This window comes from Pimephales promelas, chromosome 20 (assembly GCF_988280905.1).
Source record: "Pimephales promelas chromosome 20, fPimPro1.hap1.1, whole genome shotgun sequence".
NCBI lineage: Eukaryota > Metazoa > Chordata > Actinopteri > Cypriniformes > Leuciscidae > Pimephales > Pimephales promelas.
This window is the reverse complement of record NC_142788.1, coordinates 21,280,487-21,300,622: the sequence shown is the minus strand read 5'-3', so window position 1 is coordinate 21,300,622 and position 20,136 is coordinate 21,280,487. Positions and strand designations below refer to the sequence as shown.

At 36.6% G+C, this 20,136-nt stretch overlaps 2 protein-coding genes across 5 annotated transcripts; one reads left to right on the top strand and one right to left on the bottom strand.

Moving 5' to 3' along the window:
- The first annotated feature begins 408 nt into the window (after nucleotides 1-408).
- Nucleotides 409-12,406, top strand: dtx3 (deltex E3 ubiquitin ligase 3). 4 transcript variants are annotated; one of them, XM_089124161.1, is made up of 5 exons: nucleotides 439-549; nucleotides 8,345-8,392; nucleotides 9,249-10,051; nucleotides 10,179-10,396; nucleotides 12,181-12,406. In XM_089124161.1, exons 2-5 carry the CDS (start codon nucleotides 8,380-8,382, stop codon nucleotides 12,254-12,256), a joined length of 1,110 nt encoding a protein of 369 aa, XP_088980287.1. In that variant the 5' UTR covers nucleotides 439-549; nucleotides 8,345-8,379; the 3' UTR covers nucleotides 12,257-12,406. The 4 variants fall into 4 exon arrangements, with proteins under 4 accessions (XP_088980286.1, XP_088980287.1, XP_039508570.1 ...); XM_039652636.2 differs by lacking the exon at nucleotides 439-549 and adding an exon at nucleotides 7,690-8,092; XM_089124160.1 differs by lacking the exon at nucleotides 8,345-8,392 and having other exon boundaries at nucleotides 409-549.
- ptges3a (prostaglandin E synthase 3a (cytosolic)) lies at nucleotides 3,303-6,831 on the bottom strand. Its single transcript, XM_039652936.2, has 8 exons — nucleotides 6,666-6,831; nucleotides 5,351-5,464; nucleotides 5,123-5,192; nucleotides 4,375-4,473; nucleotides 4,197-4,286; nucleotides 4,021-4,077; nucleotides 3,845-3,872; nucleotides 3,303-3,681 (listed from the first exon to the last, which is right to left on the bottom strand). Coding segments are annotated over exons 1-8 (480 nt in total). The 5' UTR covers nucleotides 6,668-6,831; the 3' UTR covers nucleotides 3,303-3,661.
- Nucleotides 12,407-20,136: the final 7,730 nt, after the last annotated feature.

The following is a 20,136-nucleotide window of genomic DNA, read 5'->3' as shown; positions in this document are numbered from 1 at the left end:
TATCTGCACCTTTAAGGGCATCCCCTCCCCCAATATTATTAAATGCCCTATAGTGTCTTGTTATTCTAAATAATTGAATTTATTGATCAAATTTAGGAATTTAAAATGAAAGATGAAGCATACTGTTACCCTAGGTAGGGCTGATCAAATTAAATCATTTACACTGAAAAAATACAATTTCATAAAATAATGTTATGAAATTGATTTAAATGTGCAAATAAGAAATATTGGAAAGAATTATACTAGGCTACTTATAGACATAACACTAAACTGCCAATAGGTGGCGGCAGGCGACCGTATAAATGAGTGAGTTATTGATTCATTAATTCAAACGATTCGTTCAAACGGTTGATTCATTCAAGAATGAGAGATGTTTATGAATGGGTCATTGAATCTTTGACTCAACCGATTCGTTCAAAATGCTGAATCATTCAGTAATGAAAACAGGATGAGTTCCTGTGAGATGCGTCGTGGTTCTGCTGTGACTTTTCTTTGGAACTATTTTCGCTGCTGAAATGGAACAAAAACACCCAATATTGCTTATAAACAGTAAGTGACTTAATCTTAACTGTTTATTGAACTGTTGTAGGAAATCAATGTCACTTTTTCAATCGTGATGCTATTCAGGAAAAATAATTGAGGCTGCTTACACTCCACATTTAGATTTTTTTTATAGGCAGTATGTTGTTAACTGTGTATGTGCGCTCCGCTCATGTGTGTAGATTTCTCTGCACGAGCGTCAACAGCGCAACCTTTCCATCAGTAAAACAGTACATTTATTATCCACAATCGATAGCATACTTGCAATAAATGTAATAAAATCAGAATCATTCTCTCGGTTTAGTGATTCCCTAGTTATTTTTTGTTTGTTATTGATGTTCTAATCAGTCTACTTATCCGTTAGGGCGAGTAAAATTCTCTTTAACTTGTAATTCAAAAATCCATTTGTCCCGGACAAGCGGACAAGTTAGACGGGCTCTGGAGATACGAACCGCGCCAGGTTAGAGTGTTTTGGATTGCATAAAATAATAAAAGAAACGAACAAATACATGGCGAAAGAAGTGGTAGACAGCAGAAGATGGGATTGGGATCATGATTGGAATTTTTGGTATGATTTTTAATAAAACTAGGCGGATGGAGGTATTAGTAGGCTATGTGGTGTGTGCATGCCTATGAATGCATGTATTTGTATGTGTGCGAATATGAATAAAAGTATCCTAAATGACAAAAAAAGACTTGTATAATATGTATTATAGTTCAGTTTGACGAACGATATCTGCCTCGTTTGTTAATAGCATTGCTGGAGGACAAGATGCATCTTGCATCGCGTGCTATAAAAAGACGGTGCTGTACAAAAACGTGAATTTATAGTTCGCCTCAAAGTTTTTTATTTGTGTATTTATTTATTTAATTATTATTATTATTTCCCCAAGCTAATAAAATAAATTTGGGTCGCACATAAATTGACAGGGTCGGTCGGAAACCGGAAACAAACAATTTTTTTTGTTATGCCTAGGCCACGGGGCTCACCCCACTCGCTCTCTCTCAGCAGACTGCTATAATCGAGCGCGGTAAGGCTGCCCGGCCCGCCTCAAACATTGCAAGCACACACAATCTAAAGACACGGGAGGCTGACTTTTTGTTGACTTTAATTTTGCTGCATCGCTTGTGGCCTCTAGGGACGCTAGACGCGAAAGTTACAGGTCGAGCGCCACTTGGCAGTGTGGCTTTAAAGTCATCTTTAGTTATTTTAAAACCTCTAAGCATCCTTTAAAAATGGAAGGTTTAAAAGGAAGCCCTTTATTTTGACTCCAGAAACTGAGGGCTGAAGATAAGTGCTCAATGACACCCTTACCTTCTTACATTAATGGTCCAACTAGAAATGAGACCTCAAACTATAGTATGATCAGGAAATTGTTGCCTGGAATCACTGGATCCTTCCACCTAATGTGGTTGAACAAGAATTTGGTGAATTTGAAGTAATTTCTTTAATTCTGGGATGAACTGATTTAAAAAACGTCGGTGTATGAATGAGTGAGTGAATGGGTGAATGTGAGGGAAATGTAAAGCGCTTTGGTGGCCATTAGGTCTGTGAAAGCACTATATAAATGCAGTCATTTTACAATAAAGAAAAGGAAAACAAACGTTAAACAACTCTATAATACACAGAGTTTTGTTTTCACCCACACTTTTAGCTTTAAAAACAGATGCAGTCCTGTCTAATGTAGTATCACTTCTCAAAAACACAAAGTGCAGTTTCATTCTTGCAGACCTGTTCAGCAGAAATGGAATTATAGCGACATCTTGTGGCAGCAGCACAATTGCTCTCTTTTCATAAGTAAGGACAAAATGTTCCGGATGTTTTTTTTTTTAGGAATGCACAAACAAAATGTCCTGTCCTGTCACCGATTTGATAAATCCATATTACACAATATCCGTTTTAACAGTGTTCACGATAAATCTTAATATTAGAATTGAGGGTTAATTGTGAATGCGACAACACGATATATGCTGCCAAAACCAGACAATATTAGCTACTGCTAAAATCTAATAAACGCAAATATTGGATAATATATCGCGCACTGCTGCAAATTATCCAAAATTATGTACAAACATAGGACCAAAAAAAGTGTTGTTTAGAGACAGTTTATTAGAAATATGTAGACAAAAACCTCACTGCTTTTAACAAACTGAAATTTATAGACCTGAAATGACAGGTCACAACATAGTTTTCTTACTTATCTTTTACTTACACCTGCATTGATATTAAGAGTGCAAACACAAATAGGTCATCTATAGATAATGTTTTTTAAATCTGTTGAGAAGTTACCCTTTTGTTCTGTACAGCGGTGAGCATATTTTTTATTACTTGTCTTTACATATATGGAAGAAACCAGTGCACGATTCCCCGCTACACGTCTATGTGTGATACAAAACAACAAATACTAACTGCCAACCTGAAATTATTTTGTCAAGCAGTGTGTACAGACATGATTATGCACTTTGAACATGTTGGATTGACGCATAAAAACTGCTGCTAAAACACTTAAAATGGGGGTTTGCAATAAATCAGTGCAAGGGTTTTGAATATGCCATTCTGATGTGAAATATAGCACTAGTGAAAACCAAATGTCTTGGCTGACATTGAGGAAGCATGTACCTTAAGAAAATGCTTCTTTCAAGGAAATCACAGCTTAAACACAAAGGAACAAACCAATGAATTAAATAAAATGTACAGTTTGAATGAGAGGGAGAAGACAGAATATGTTGAAATAGTCATTCATGTCCTTTTTCCATTACAACAAATTACAATGTCAACAATACATGATGCAATAACCCCACTGACACTGAGGAAAAGCCCAAGACTTAGAAGCCATTGAGTAAACTGACCATAACTGGTGTCCACAATACATCATTGAGAGCTCGTAATTGTCCATGCAGAACAGTAAAGTAAAGTGTGTATGCATTGTCGAGGGGCTAACGTTGCCATCAACACAACAGTAAAAATCATTCCTTGTGACTTTCTGCAGAAAGACCTTGAAAAACAGTTCTGAAAACTATGCAGTTTTTAAATGGCTACCAACTCAAACTTAGTCTCTCTCTTCTTTTAAGTGTTCGATGAAAGTTCTTGCTTTCTTCTGCATGACGGTGTCCTGTTTCTTCACTCAAGGTCTGGCATTTCTGAAATATTTTTGTAAATAAATTAAAAAAGTGAATACATTTCATTTAAAATGTTTAACCAATAAATGCAGCATAAAGTTTAATAGCAGCTAACCCTTTATAATTTAGTGAATAATGAAAAAAAAAAGGCTACAGAGGACAGACAGATAATTTGAGAACTTACTTTCGTCATCACTATCCACAGACTCCTCCTGGAATTTGAAATAAAATCAGGTCAAACACGGAGAACATTTCAGCAATGGCGCAATTATACAAACTTTATTTTTAGGTTATTAACTAACTAACTTACAATAAAACAGTAATTTAAAAATAATATTATTTCTTCAATAATTATCTCACATCATCTGCACCATCCACATCTGGTAGGTCATCTTCCCCTCCCATGTTGTTCATCATCTTTAAAATCAAACAAATCAAATGCAAATGATTATGATTTATTTTGACAAATTATTATTTTCCCAGAAATGTATTCATATTATTATTATTAATAGTAGTATATATATATAGACATGAACCTCTGAAAAGCGATCGAAACTGGACAATTCTTCATCCGAGTCATCCTCCCAGTCTTTCCAGTTATTGAAGTCAACGCTGAGCCAATTGAGCTGCACAAAGAACCAAGAGAAACATCAATTACCAAAAGGGATCTTATTGGAGTTACATTATAATAGTTTAAGCGGACCCAACACTGACCTTCGCCTTCTCTTTTGTTAACCTTGGCCAAGACTTGCCAGATTCTGCTTTTCTTAGACAGCAAAAAACAGACCTGTCTGTGCGTTTATGTTTAGAGTCCTGCAAAAGAATAAGAGTTCTAAGTATCTCTTAATCCAATGAGAACACCATGAGCCATGCAGATTGAGCTCTTACAACCTGAATCAGACAGGAAACTATCAGGTGGAGTGGCGTTGTCAAACGTACCGTTACTACTGGTACCGGTCGGAACAAAACAAAAACTTGACGGTACCAGCATTTCTGAAGTACCAGGTATTTTTGGGCATCTGCTGATAGACGCTGCTTTCTGTGTTGACGCTGTCTATTGTGTTCTTTTTTTTTAAGCGTTGACCATTATAGCCAATCAGAGTTGCTAATGAGAATCGGCTTAACACCACTGAAAAACCCCATTTTTTTTTGTTTGTTTAATGTGAGCCATGAAGTAAACATGAAGTAAATAAGAGATTCATTGAACAATTAAGACAGATTTTTTTTATTATTCACAAGAGTGCATTATTCAGTGAGCTTGCACTTTAATTGAATCGGAAACTGTTATGATTGACAGTGATAAACAATGGACAAGACAAAATAGAACAACATTTTTTTAAAGTATTTAATTCAACAGTTCTTGCTCTGGTACACAAATTGGTATCGAGAACAGCAACATTTGACTGGCATTGGTACTACTGAAATGTTGGTACCGTGACAACCCCTAAGGTGGAGTACTTACATTTGGGTCAATGGACTCAAATAGTTCTACTTCATTATGGTGTTTCATGTTATCTGTTCCTCCAACACAACTAAAACAAAAAATATAGCATATTACAATTTAGAATTAACTACTATAGCACTATATTGTACTTTAAAACACTAAAGAGGCAAGCACTCCAATTTGCAGTGCAAATACTAAAACATTTTAACGGAGTATCATTATATAACAATTTGAAAATGGATGTACCTGAAATCAAGCTTTGTTTTGTTGAATTGAACTCGGACATCTTTGCTGTCTTCTATACAGAATTCAATGAAGACTGCCTCTCGTCTGTCATACCACTTGGCAGTTGCTGGCTGCCTGTAAAACAAATGGAATTAAAACTGATATATTTGAAAGAGCATGCAGAATTTAAAGTTATACAACACTTCAATATGGCATTGAAATGAAGCGATGTTGTTTAGTTTTAATGGGGAACATGGTGAACTAAGTAACCAGCTAAGTGCATTAGTTAAAAGTCAAACTCCAGAACTCCACACGAAAAGCACAGCTCTAAATTAAGATGTGCGAGAAGGAGGCACTGGCGGGGGTAAAGCAACAATGATGTTACCATTGAGAGAGACCAGTTTTTATTGACTGGCAGGTTCATTGCATGGCCTCTAAACAATCTACCTTGGGCTTCACTACAGTAAAAACAACGAAAGAACCAAGCCCCTGAAAAATATTAATTTTGTTTCTAATATTTTCTACTGTATTTTAACTGACTGCATGAACTACAGCTAAAGATTATATATATATGCCATTCAAATAAGTTTAATTTGACATATTGAGAGTTAAATGGAGGTATATAACAATGAACAATCTGGAGTTGAATACACATAGATATTCTGGTCAGGATTATTGCCTGTTGGTCTCTGGTCTTAAGATGGTCTCTGTAGTGGTGCTCAGCTGGTTTTGCTTGGAAGCTGGCTTATAACCCACATGCTCAGATGAAGTGACCCAAACCCATGCAACAAACCAGCCTGAGAGACCAAGCTAAGACCTTTCAACAGGGCAACTGGCTGGCCAACTGAACACCAGCTTGGAAGACTAGCTGATTTTAGACCGTCTTAAACATGTAATATCAGCAAACCTTTTTATCTATCTGGTGCCCCTGCAAACCTTGAACTGCGTAAGGCTTAATCTGGGGCGTGGACATTGCTAGAACGTTCTAGTCATGCAGATTAAGTATTAAATTAAGAAGAATTAAGCAATAGCAAACTGAGCAGTAGCAATTCTCATGTTAGTTACAATAACTTCAGGCCCTGACAATCTAGCTGCAAACCAGCTAGCTAAGCTCTTCTGTGTAAGCAATGTGCGCTGTTTCCACCACCGATTAAGGTTTTTCTAAGCTATTCAAAACGTCTTTCCGAGAATAATTTGTATTCTCTTAAATGTCTATATTTAATAACTGCCGCATGTGAGAAAATCTGATGTTTAGCGTTAACTGATAGAGGTTATGAACACATTTGCTAACTAGCTAATAAGTTCGTGCATCCTTATCACTGCCAATCAGACTCACATGTCGATATCTTCTTTCAGTTTACACAAAAATCTGCGTTGACCCTTTCCTCCTCTCGCCTGTGTTAGTGTTTTGAATTTATGCTGTCAGTTCAAAGCGAATGCATAAAGACGGAAGCTAGCTGTTTATGCGCCGCTCCGTCACCCTGCACACGAATCGAATCGCGCGTGTCAGTCTACTCAATGGCGCGTAGTGACGTCACCTCAACGTTTCTAGCGACTTCTGCTGCGCGCTCCGCACTATGCGCGCACCTTGAGCAAATGCGTCTCCATAGTAACGCAGACCTCGCTCCGCCTCGACTGTACAAGATGTCACGATGATCCTGGAACATACTACATAATATAGACATAATATTTATGCATACAAATCATACGAATAAATAATGTGATATATTGACAAATATTTGTTCTTGTATAATATTTATTTTTTCCTTTATCTAGAGTCAGAATTAGACTTTATAATATTAAAAATACAAACAATGATTATAATCTTTACTTTTTCCTTCATCTATAGTCAGAATTAGACTTTATAATATTAAAAATACAAACAATGATTATAATCTTTACTTTTTCCTTTATCTATAGTCAGAATTAGACTTTATAATATTAAAAATACAAACAATGATCTATCTATCTATCTATCTATCTATCTATCTATCTATCTATCTATCTATCTATCTATCTATCTATCTATCTATCTATCTATCTGTGTTAGATATTTTACGTTTTAGTGTTTCCTTTTGTATAATTTTATATTATAATTAAAGTACGTTATTGGCATGATGTTTTGCGTTACATACAATATTGCTAAAGCTTCTATACACAAAACGTGTCGGCAAACAAACAAATAAAGCAATGGCAGTGATTTTAATAAAGTCATAATTGCAAATGATTCATAATTCAAAATACATATCCCGTGAAGGAGTTAATCGGAAAAAGCACAAAGGTCAAACAATACAAGACGATTGATGATGTGGTCTCTTTAAAGAGCTCCACACAGTGGTCACATCCTGTAGTTGCTAATCCGGCTCAACCAACGACCACAAGAGTGACGAACTTCCTGCCTATATTACCGTGTATTCAGGGCATTTTCACTGTAATTACTGAAAGCGAACTATGTGATAACGAAATATGACATAGAGACGCCGAGTTAGAGTCGCGAAGGAGCTAAAGACAAAACACTTTCGTCGTGACAGTCAACGGTGTTCTTTGTATGCATGTTGTCTTCTTTTGACCAAGGACGGGGAATTGGGAAACCACAAAGAGACTGAGCTGGTCTGTTGATCAAGCGAAGTGTCATCTGAACTTGAATAGGATATCCCAAGCATAAATTCGCAAGAATCATCATAGTTTTTTTTACGGCACGTTCAATGCAGCGGTCGTCTGTTGACTTCCTCGTCGAGTGGAAGCAGGCATTCTCTAGTTGCGGTAGGTTCCCTTTATATTCATCTCTTCCGGCAAAGTCACTACAGGAGGTGAATTCATTTATTACATGAGCACAATAGGCTTTGTCACTGTGTTATTTATTTATTTATTATTGTTTTTAATTTAGCAATACTTAGGTTTAAAGGCAACGTGCTGCCATCATCATTTTCTTCGTGTGTCAGTTTGCTGGACAATCCGCTAAATATAAACAATGTCTTGATCTACTAACTTGTATATTTATTTTCTCTAAAACAGGGAAATAGGCCTGTTACTGCAAGTAACGAGAATTTATGGGATCACAAGGTAATTTAGTTTCAATAATGTAATCACTCTGCAAGCATCAAGTGACATTCATGAGCAGGTAGTGCAACACAGAATGATCCTTTGTTTATACAGTGAACACATTTCAGAGCAGCTGATGTGGTTCTGCACAGCTGCCTGTTGGTATTGAATGAGCTGATAATACTCAGCACAGCCCATTCATGCAAGAAACTTCATTGTCTAGAATATTCCACCCTTCTGCTGCACAGTCACAAATAAATTGGATTGTGAAAGGGTAAATTATGTTATAATGATTAAACCCTACAATATTTTCATTTTTTATAAAAGATTAAGTACAGGGAGCTTGCAAGATCTGACTGAGAAGAATCTGCATGCTAGCCTGCAGCTCTTGTCAGGTGTGAAGTATTGTGAATTTATGCAGGGTTGACTCATTACACGTGTATTATCCATCATATGTTTCTAATGACAAGGAAAGAGCGAACTGGTAACAAGCACAAGCTACTATTTAACTTCAAGAATTGTAGTCAAGCAATCAGTTACAGCAGTATTTCATCTAAAACTGGTTTAATTAGCATTTAAATTGCATTTTTTAAGCTAAAAATGATTTTAAAATTGTAAAAAAAAAAAGGAAGAATGACCAGACACCTAAAATGTACACTTTTCTTTCAAAAAAGAAAAAGAAACATGTATTTATGCATGTATAACATATCAAATTTATTCATGCAATTAACTTTTTTTTTTTACTTTTTAACTATATATTGTTGATTTATGTTATTTACCAATTATATTGGGAAAATAATGCACTAAATAATTGCAAAATTTGTTAATTTGTTGGCAATTTGAACTACTCTTGCAAACTGATCTCTTTTCCTCCCAGTTTCATCTGATGAGATGAGCGTGCGTGCGGGGCAGGGCAGTGACGAGGTGCTGGTGTCACAGGCGGTGTGGGATTACCTTGCAGCCGCTGGACGGCCCTGGTTGGTCGACTTCGAGGACAAGCAGGGACTAAGCGCAGACATCATCCGACGCGGGGAGCGTGGCGGCTGCTGTGCCGTGCGTCTCTCCCCGGTGGAGGGCAGCAGCAGGGCCAGAACTGGGATGATGGATGGGCCGGTTTCTCCTGTTACACGGAAAGCTTTCATTGACTTATGCCGCTGTGCCCGGAAGGAGATGACCAAACAGGAGGCGGCTCCTAAGAGGAAACGTTCTCTGTTACCGTGTGTGGCGGCAGTGGAGCCTGACGGGGAAGGGAGCTTGTTGTCTCCGCCTCCCCCTCAACCACGGCGCTCGCAAAGGCAGCAGCAGAAGTACAGGAAAAACGCAGACATGGAGACCTGTGTGGTTTTACCCATGCAACATGAGGCGGTGGCAAGGACCGGGGCTGAATTAGCCGTCGGTCATGAAGAAGAGAGCACCATTTGCTCTATCTGCATGGGCGAAATTGTGGAAAAGACAACTCTGGACAAATGTGGCCACGCGTTCTGTCGGTCCTGCTTAGAACAGGCGTTTCAAGTAAAGAAGGCATGTCCTGTGTGCAGGCTGGTGTATGGTCAACTTATCGGGAACCAACCGGCCAATGGGAGCATGATGGTTGAAAGGGACCAAGACCTGGAGTTGCCTGGCCATGAAGGTTATGGCTGCATATGCATTATTTACAGTTTCCCTCCCGGTTTGCAAGCGGTAAGTACTGCTTACAGGCGGTTTACAACTGACAAGTGTTTTGCATTCAGATAACCACAGACCAGATTTCATTATACAGCACACACAAACTGTAATCACACACTATTATATTTTATAATTCTTTCAGCAAGAGCACCCAAACCCTGGGGTGAGGTACCCAGGCACAGACCGGGTGGCATACCTGCCAGACAGCCCTGAGGGAAACCGTGTCCTCTGCATGCTGCGACGGGCATTTGAACAGCGCCTGATCTTTACCATAGGCACCTCCATGACCACTGGCATGCATAATGTTATTACCTGGAATGATATCCACCACAAGACCTCCATATGGGGCGGACCACGATGGTATGCAATTTAATGTTGCTTGCTAAATTATATCTGGGAAAATCAGTTATACCACAGGCATCTCTTCACTGGATTTGCCTTTTGACTTGAACATATTTTTTTAATTAAAGCTGTTGGTTTGGATACAAGCCAACCCAAAAATATATATTCAAAAATCCATACGTTAAATGACGCACTAAATTCGCTTTTTTGCAGTAGATTTTTGAGGTTCTAGTACATTCTGATTTACTAAACCTTTATGATCAGAGCGACTTGGGTAAAAAATGCCTGAAACCATGATCAGCTTTCATAGAAAAAAAATTGAGGAAATGTTTTCGTGACACGTTTCATATGCCATATGTTTGTCTGATTAATTCTAATAAGCCAAACAGAGGCTTGAGGAGATCCCAGCTACATTTTTCATCCTATAGAACCTTTATATCGTGATCGTTCTAACATGAAAAACATTTACAAGTTGTTGTTTTTTTTCTGGCCAAGGACAGAGATGTTACTACATATTGTAAATATTGTATACACATTACACAATATAACATTTTGCAACGTGTTGCATTTTAAACCTGGCCTCTAATGATGCATATAATACCACATTCAATTAACAATTTTTTTACATAATTTACAAATCCATTAAAATAATAATAATGAAGGCTGTGCAGAGATACACTACTGTTAAAGAAATTGTGGTTGGTAAGATTTTTTTTAAAGTCAGTCGCCACGCCGGTGTGGATACTGTCATTCCAACACATTCTCATCCCAAGGCGTCATATACTGACGCTTTTCCCAATGCTTAGACATTCAACGCACATGGCACCCTTTAGCGTCAATATGAGATGCAGATATATATGGGTCAGAAGGCGCCTCTTAGTGGTTTAACCCTAACCCTACCCCAGACCTAAACATAGCCATATGCTTTGCGTTATATTGACGCTAAAGGCTGCCATGTGCGTTGGATGTCTACGCATTGGCAAAAGCGTCAGCATATGACACCTTAATTTTCACCGGAAAATGTCCTCTGAACTAGCAAGTAACTGGTTCTGACATTGCAGTAAATCGCACTGATTAAATCTAACAATCGCTTATAAGTTATCAAATCACGCAAAACCATGCAAATTATACTTAATTGTTCGCAAATTGTTAATGTTAACAACGTCAATATTGCGTGACTACATGTAATGGCCTTCTGATATGTATCCTTGTCTCTTCTTTTGCTGTAGCCACTCTGAAGTCCAAATGAAGTCTTTTTACAGCGAGTGAATCTCTAGTTATCACTGGTGATTGTCGTTTGAACCTTTCTGGATCCGGCAATCAAATTGATGAGTTTAATTTTATCAAGTGCTGTGAGAAAACAACATCCTACAAAATCCTCACACGCAATATAGCAGACTAGCCGAGACTCCTTCTTTATGTGTACAGATGTGACGTAATGATGCAAAGACATGCTCGAATCTCCCGCGGAAATCCACCATTATCACTGGAGTTAAAAACATTATTACAAGCTTCCCGCTTTGAATCGAGCTAAGGCAAACAGATAGTTTTGAACACTGGCTGGTATTTTGTAACAATATAAATGTCTGTGCTGTCAATTGTTGCTGAATACGAACTACTTTTATTTAAAAAAATAAATAAAAATAAATTGTACTGACCCCAAACGTTTGAACCATAGTGTAAACTTGTACATTGGATTATAAATGAATTTAATACCTTTTAATATGGAAAAATAGAGAAACATTGAGCTTTCTAACTTCAGCTTTAATTTAATATAACTTAATATTTATTTATTTTCCCAGCTTTGGTTACCCAGATCCTACATACCTTGTGCGGGTGACAGAGGAACTACGCGAGAAAGGGATAACAGCCGATTGATTTGTTTCTAGCACTTGAGAAGTTTCAAAAGGATGGCGACGTGTGTGCTTGACCAGTCTTTTCACAAACCCACTGTGTCGAAAACAAGCCACAGTCATCTGCTGCAGGACACCGTTTTCACAATGTTTCATTTCAATCTTTATGTTTAGCTTTGTTCTTTATTTACCTGAGTGAATACAGTATTTCTGCGGTACAAACCTGGGGTGCACTTTACTGAGTCTCAGCTGAGTTTCAGATACCCACTAGACTGCTAAAGTGTGAATGTGAAGGTGAACACGTTTCCATATCTGCGGTACAACCTTCCTTTTCCCTGTTTTTCAGGTTAGAATCACAAGGCTGCTAGCCTCCCTCTTCTAATTCTGTTTCTTCCATCTAAACTATGCTTAATAACCTTTTTAGTTTATGGTCACATCTGGGTGGAGACAAATGGCATAGTACAGTTAAATCGGTACAGCTGGGACAATCCCATACAACTTTTTTTTCTAGTAATCAGCACTAAGAGGCACTTTGCAATGTAGGTAATCTTTTTATTATGAGAATTTAAAGTGGATTCTGCCTGATCTTCCAGAGTGCAGGATGTAGAGAGGTTATTTGTGGGCCTTTCTAATAATAAGGTCTTATTAATAGAGATGCAAGTCGATTTCAGTTTGTCCTAGCTTTCATCCTTTATAACTTCCATTATTGTCTTTCTTTTCAATAAGATGTGCATAAAAAGTAATATTTTTGCTTTCTGCTCATTGGGTTCAGTTTTCCCCAGTTTTTTTATTTTTATGCTGTTTACAGATTTTTGAGTTCATCCATTTTGGATGTTAAAACTTCTGTCACGTGTATATATCAAATGATGTCAAAATGAAAGGGCGTGTGAACCACTTAAACCAAACTAAAAGCATAATAGCTCAAAATTTTGTTGTTACCATTGTGTTGTTTATGCCTCAGACTGAAAAGCCTTGCACTGATTTTATTGTGAAGAATCAGCAGAATCGTCCATACAAATTTGCTGAAGTGGAAAACAAATTAATAACACAGCATATGACTCTCACAAAAACATGCAGGTCACATTTAACTCTGAAATCAAAAGAAAAAAATAGAAAAATATATTGCGTTTAGCATACTTTTGTTTTGTTATACCCATTATTCTCGATATCTTTCTTTAATATCACAAAGTAATATTGTTATATTACAGTGAAACAGTAATACAATTATAGTTTTTTGTCACAAATTAAAGAAATAAATTAAATATCTGTAATTATTACATTTGATCACAAAAAAGTCAGAAATTATTTTATACATTATGTTTATAATAACTAACACAATGCAACACGCACACAAATAATTAGCTTTATTTTCTTTTAAAATACCAAATGTAAATTCATTTTTTCTTTTGATTTTTGTGTGAGATATGACCCGTTTTCGTGAGATTCACCCAAATGGCGGCTGTCATTCATGAAGCAGTTTTATCAGATTTGTTTTGTATTTCTCTCATTGAAATGTTATTGTGCCTTCTGCTAAAGGTCACAGCCTGTTATTACTAACAGTATACTATTACTCATTAGTATTGGTTAAACTTTGTTCTGATCAATATGAAGCATTAACTTTATAGCAGTCTTTCAGCTTTAAGCAAAATGCATCATACTTTAGAAACTAAGTCTCAGACAGTTTTGCGCAAACCAAAACCTTTACTTTGTGTTAAGAAGGTTTTTATGTTGTTCATTATGTTTTACAGTATCTTTAAACAGAAAACAGTATCAGATTTAAGTTTTTCTTTTATACCATATTCTCGTGCTCCCACCTTTATGTTATTAAGGACCAATTCAATCAGGATTAGTAGGACTTAAATGTTACTGTCATGCAAAATTCTATGCACTTCAAAATCAGATTTATAAAATAGACCTCTTCAGATGACTGATTGTTCAAATTAAATAATTTGCCTTTATAGTTGTGTTGATTTCTATTACATAATTGAATTGTATGCTACAAATAAAAATGTGCTTTACATTTTCATACTTGAATAAAGGGATTCTGTTCTGTTAGACAGTGTTCTGTTTTTTTTCCCTTCCAGATTTAACTTCTCAATGCCTCGTGTGTTAATCTCTGTAAATGGCAAAATGACAATGATTCACTCTTTTGTAAATATCATGAATTATTTTCTGCTTAAATACCCTTAACATCACCTTTATCATGAGTAGCACAACTGTAATTTCCACATTATCCATAAAAGATTTAGTATTTTAGAGGTATGTTAAAGAATATCTTGTTGCATATTTATCACAAAAGGTTAAAGTATTTGGAAATTTTTTTTTCCTGAATGTAATTATGAATTCTGAATTGTTCAATAATCTTTTTGTAGCCATTACCCTATGAAAGCTTGTTTGTGACACTGAATTAAAAATACATAAATACAAATTGCAACTTCTTATCTCACAATTGCGAGATTTTGGACGTGAGAATTGTGATAAATAAATTAGCAATTCCAAGAAAAAAAGACAGAAATGAGACTTTTTATCTCACTATTCTGACTTTTTTTTCCGGAAACAAGCTTCCACACTGGAAAAAAAATATTGTTGGTTTAACTTAAAAAAGTAAGTAACCTGGTTGCCTTAAAATTTTTAGTTGATTTAACTGGAAAAAGTGAGTTAATAGAATGAATGGGATTAATTTAATCATCAGAAACTCAAAATAATAAGTTATCTCAACTAAATAAATTATTTAAGTTGATAAAAGAAAAAATGTTGTGATAACAAATCTTGAAAATTTGTTTTTTACAGTGATATGTTTCCAAACAGAAACTGACAATTAGTAATAAACCCACCCTGAGAAATATTAACCGCAGTTTATTACTTCTAGCACAAGTCTCCCCTATATTTAATACTTAACAAAAAACATTAAACCTACCAATGGAGCAGTTGTGTGCAATTTGCGAAGAAATATTCCTGGAGGTAAAAAACATGAGATTCTTGACATCAGAGATGCATAGCCCTAAATACAATCTTCTGGAGCAAGGCATTGCACCTAAAATAAAACAGAGGGCGCCATTTTACCACTTGACTAAACTCGCAAAGAAATGTTTTGGATTGAAAAACTGCAGCGTAGGCTGCATGTGGTTCTGAAGTAGCCTAATGTATTTTGTTGTTATTGTGTATCCTTAGTCTTAAAATTAATATCATAACATTATTATGATAACAGAAGGACCTCAACCCTGGTAAGTGTATTCAATTATTCGACACAAATAACATCTCTGCCTTCCTACGAGAAAGTGTAATGAGCCAGATTTCAAACAAAGGCCCATTCCACCAGTAGCACCTCATTGCAGTAGCTACACGAGATCCAGGGGGCGGAGTTGGATCCAGATCTAATGGGTGGAGATAGGTAGGATTAGGGGTGGGGTTAGGGATCAGTGGGTGGAGATCGGTACGTTTTTCGTTATGTAAGGTGGGAGTAGTTGGATCTGGATGCAATTCCTCCTCCTGGATTTTGTGTTCTGCAGTGAGGACCAGCCATCGTAGGGATCCATCTCTGCTTCCATCGTCTGGAATGATGCCCAGAACAGTATAGGCCTAGTATATAGTAAAAATCTTATACCAACAACACTATGTGTATGATTATTATTTTTATACTCTGAATTTAGTAATATGCAGCACAAAAACACCTGGAGGGACAACCTTTATAGAACATACATGTGACACAGTGATGTTATCATTCATTTTGTTTTATTATTTTAGAGGATGGGTGGATGCAACCTGCCAATGTTCGCATCTATCTTATTTGGCGTCAAATGATGGTTTGCGCCATACAGTGGGCTAGAGTTTGATACACAACTTTTGACGTCAAAAGACAACAACAGCTACGGTAAAAATATTTTCCATTCCAACATTCCATTATCTTCTTGCAGGCGATATTTTTCATTCTTGAAGGGTTTTTTTTGGCAGAAATGTAGTGACGGGTGGTGAAATGAGAAGAGCACAGCACTGTACTTGGAAAACCCGTGTTGAAATGTGTCTCAGGGCATTTCCTCCGATTATGCCAGTGAGCCTTTGAGCATTGCACTAGATCCCCATCTGCTTTAAAAGGTCTACTGTAGAGCCATGACCCCTCTCTGTCTCTCTGTGTTAAAGAAGAGTGTGTTAATGTCACCTGGATCATGGCAAGGTTAACCGAGCACTCTTTTGTGTCTCCGAAGGGAGGGGATCTCCAATTGATTTATTTTTTTAAAGATAAAGAGTCAAAATGTTAGCATAATATTGCGCAGTGATAAATAGAACCGTTGGGTGAAGTTTTATCGTTTTATCATGAATAAAGCACAGCTGTTGACCAATCAGAATCAAGGACTGGATCTAACCGTTTTACTGTCAGTTAATTCTATTTAATTTATTAACTAACATTAAATGACAGGACAACAATAAAAAGATGAATTTGTCTGGTCGAGAGAGAATGGCTCATTTTTTATTGAATTATTTTCCAGATGTGACACATGCATGGATGGAAGTCTTTTAATTCTATGGAATTCTGTTACAAGTTGCTCTTCTTGTAATGTCAGGAACAGGAAGGACTTGGAAGGAAATGGTGTAGCTTGTCTGGACCTTTAATAATCTTGACATAAGCCAATACTTAAACCAAAAGGAGCTTTTCATTCCCATTTATGCTAGTCCTCAGTGAGAGCTGAATGGCTGGAGTGGCTCAGGTGTGTGATGACCATGTCCAGGCTGGACCATATGAGAATCTGCCCAAGCTTTTCTGGACATCTGCTGCTCCCCCATCTCACGGCCCGGCCCATCTGGCCCAGCCAGGCTTTCCTCTCGACAAAAATTGCCAGAAGAGCTCTTTGTCTTTGCCTTTCTCTCTCTATTCTCTCCTCCTTCTATCCCTATATTCTGTTAGGATTGAGAGCACAATGTGTGTGCTTGTTTGTCTGAATTACACGTGTATGGATAATGATCACATATACCTGATATTTTGGATGAGCTGATATTCTGAGATTTATATTGCAGCATTGCATGAATAGTCTGCTTTTCAAATCAGACTATTAAAAATATGAATAAATAAATATTTTAAATAAAAATGTATTTGCTTATTAATATCTACAATCCTTGCGTCAAATAATGAAATTATTAATCAAACAATTTGACCGATAAGATTTTCTTGTTGTTTTGTAATAGTGTGAAATGGTGCATTTAACATTTGAAGCAGAATTGTATGTTCTGTGATTTGACTTGTCATATCTATTTCCCTGGGCAATTTCACTCATGTCATTATCCATCTGCCTGCAACGAGAGGGTGGGGGTTGCGAGGGGCAGGAAAGCATTGCAACAAACCCAGAATGCATTTCTACTGTTTTTTTTAAATAAAGTAAAATAAAATATAAACCTTTGATTTCTGGTAGATAAGTTCTGTGCTTTTACAAGACTCTGCTTTGTATGCATTTTACTCTTGTCATCTCCACAGAGCTCCTTGTGCCCACGGTGCTCTTTAATTATAAGATCTGCACTTGGGCAGACTTGGCATGCTGATTCTCTCTCTCAACTTCCTCTTTCTTTGTCTCTCTATCTATCGCTCTCCTTCTTTTCATCCCAGCACACCTTCTCTATAGCATGGGCATTAACACGATGCATGATGTGCTATCTTTATCTAACAATCGGCCTATAGGGATATGAGAAATAAAATCCAGTTTTACTTCCAGTCTCATGCATTAATTTAAAAAAAGAGAGAATGAGACTCGGGTATGTACTCTAGGAACATTCGGTACTCACACTTGCATTTGCCGAGACTGACAGAACATCATACTAAAACAGGGCCGTACCTGCAAATTGTTGCTGTGGGCCCCTATGAAATTGTTGAAATCAGGGGGCCCCTCTAAGGCCCCTTGTATCATTTTTGCCCCTTCAGTGTGAGCCATGCACCGCTTCAACAAGAAACCAACAATGCAAGCAACAATGCAAATTACTTTAATGAGTGAATCAAAAACTTGCTGCGTAACCAGTGTAGTCCAATAACCAATTCCTAGAAGAATAACACTTTTTAATCATCTTTTTTTAGTTAATCAAAACGACACAGCTAACCAAACAGACTACCAAAGTAGTCAAACCAAAAGAATGACTCTTATGAACCAAGTTTTTTGAGTGAATCAAAAAAAATTAAAAATAAATACTGCTTAAAAAGTGTATTTTTTTCTGACTGTAGACCAAAGTAATAATTCTGACTGTAGACCAAAACTGTAGTCCAACCTTTTGTTAACAAAAAAAAAAAAAAAAAAAAAAACCAAAAAAAAAAAAAACTTTTTTTGAGTTTGCACATGCGCATAGGCCTAAGTAGCAAATCACATGAATCGTCATCAGAACACCGGCGGTTGTGTAGAGAGGATTAGATAAAGGTTTGAGTGATTAATCATTGTCTAACCTGACGAAAATGTATTTATTGAATTTTGGCTAGATTTTATTGCATCTGCAGCAGCATTGTGAACTTTTGTAAAGATACATGAACTTTTAATTACATAATTTACTTACATTCAGATTGCAAATGATTCGAGAGTGTTACGTCCGCATGAAAGACCCACGGTTGGCAAATGAACGACGCTACATTTCTCTCCGAAATGGTAAGAAATTATATTTCATTGAATGGAGGATTTTAACTGTGATTAAATGATTGACACGGACGTTTAAGGTGATGATGTACGCGACAGATCGAAGGTAGTATGTCCCAAAGCTTGTCAACTCTTTTACTACACACTCAAAAATATGTAACTTACTTAGGCTACTTTTTCTTCACAAAAAGAGTAACGTTACATATTTTTAGGGTGTAGTAATAAACGTTTGGCGAATTGGGACGCAGCGTTAGGAACTGTATTTTAATGATTCAATAACATAAGTCCAAACGGTTCCCAAACGAACAACTTAATTAAAACCGGACAGTGTAGTAAATTGAGTCCCATATGAATCATTCTGTATGAACCGGTTCTTTTTAGTGAATCAAATACATACTGTTTTAGCTTAGGACAGTTCTAGAAAATATTTGAAAGTTCAGTTTTGAAAGTTCTAGATACTAATTTTCACAACCCACAACTTTCTTCTACTGAAAGAAAGTTTTTTTGTTTTTTTCAGAAAGATTATTGTTCAACAGTGTAATCGTGAACGCATTGTATTATCATAGCATCGTTTTCATTCCTATCAAAAAAAAAAAAAAAAAAAAAAAATGGCGTTACCCTGACTAAGGTCTATAGCAAGCAACAACGACCCAATCTTCGAGAAGCTGTTACACAGAGATATGGAAAAATGGAGAAAAAATATAGAAGAAAAAACTTTCAGTTTCATGTCAAGTTTAAATCAGTGTAGTTGCAGAATGACAGATTGTTTATATGCATAGTTTTTTCCTTTATTCCTTTAGTTTTTTCCATAGTTTTTTCCTTTATATTATCCTTTATTCATCATTTTATAATTCATAATTTATATTTGTTGTAGGCTACTTGTAACAGTTGGGGACTAAATACATGTCAATAATTATCTGGAAAAACAGGCTGATTCTTTCCCCCACAGCCATCAGCCTCAGGCAGTTTACTCAGTGGTGCTGAGGTTGTTTTCTACATCTGTTTAATCTTTTACCATAGACTCTGATGACAGTTTTTTGTCAATTGGGTCCATCTCCATTTTTGTATCTACTCTATAACATCACAATACAGTATGTGTAAAAGAATGTAATGCATAAGCACTTGCACCTTCTGGTTCAGATCATCGTATGGCTTTTCTTTTTAGCAGAGTAGGCCCTTTACTGTAGATGCATGTGAGATTCACAGACAGACTTCATAATTAGGGCACGAGAGCAGCTCTGGCAAAGATTTGCTTTGCCTGGATTTCCAGAAGACAGATTGAAAGCTCTTGGTTGAACAGTTCATA

Excerpts from the sequence above, each read along its gene's own strand:
- ptges3a (XM_039652936.2), bottom strand. Across the intron at positions 5,193-5,350 it reads AAAACAAAGCTTGATTTCAG|TTGTGTTGGAGGAACAGATA; the intron begins GTACATCCATTT and ends TTTTTGTTTTAG. Across the intron at positions 4,078-4,196 it reads GTTTCGATCGCTTTTCAGAG|ATGATGAACAACATGGGAGG; the intron begins GTTCATGTCTAT and ends TTGATTTTAAAG.
- dtx3 (XM_089124159.1), top strand. The coding sequence starts at position 8,035 with ATGCAGCGGTCGTCTGTTGACTTCCTCGTCGAGTGGAAGCAGGCATTC. Across the intron at positions 8,093-9,248 it reads GCAGGCATTCTCTAGTTGCG|TTTCATCTGATGAGATGAGC; the intron begins GTAGGTTCCCTT and ends TTTTCCTCCCAG. Across the intron at positions 10,397-12,180 it reads ATATGGGGCGGACCACGATG|CTTTGGTTACCCAGATCCTA; the intron begins GTATGCAATTTA and ends TTATTTTCCCAG.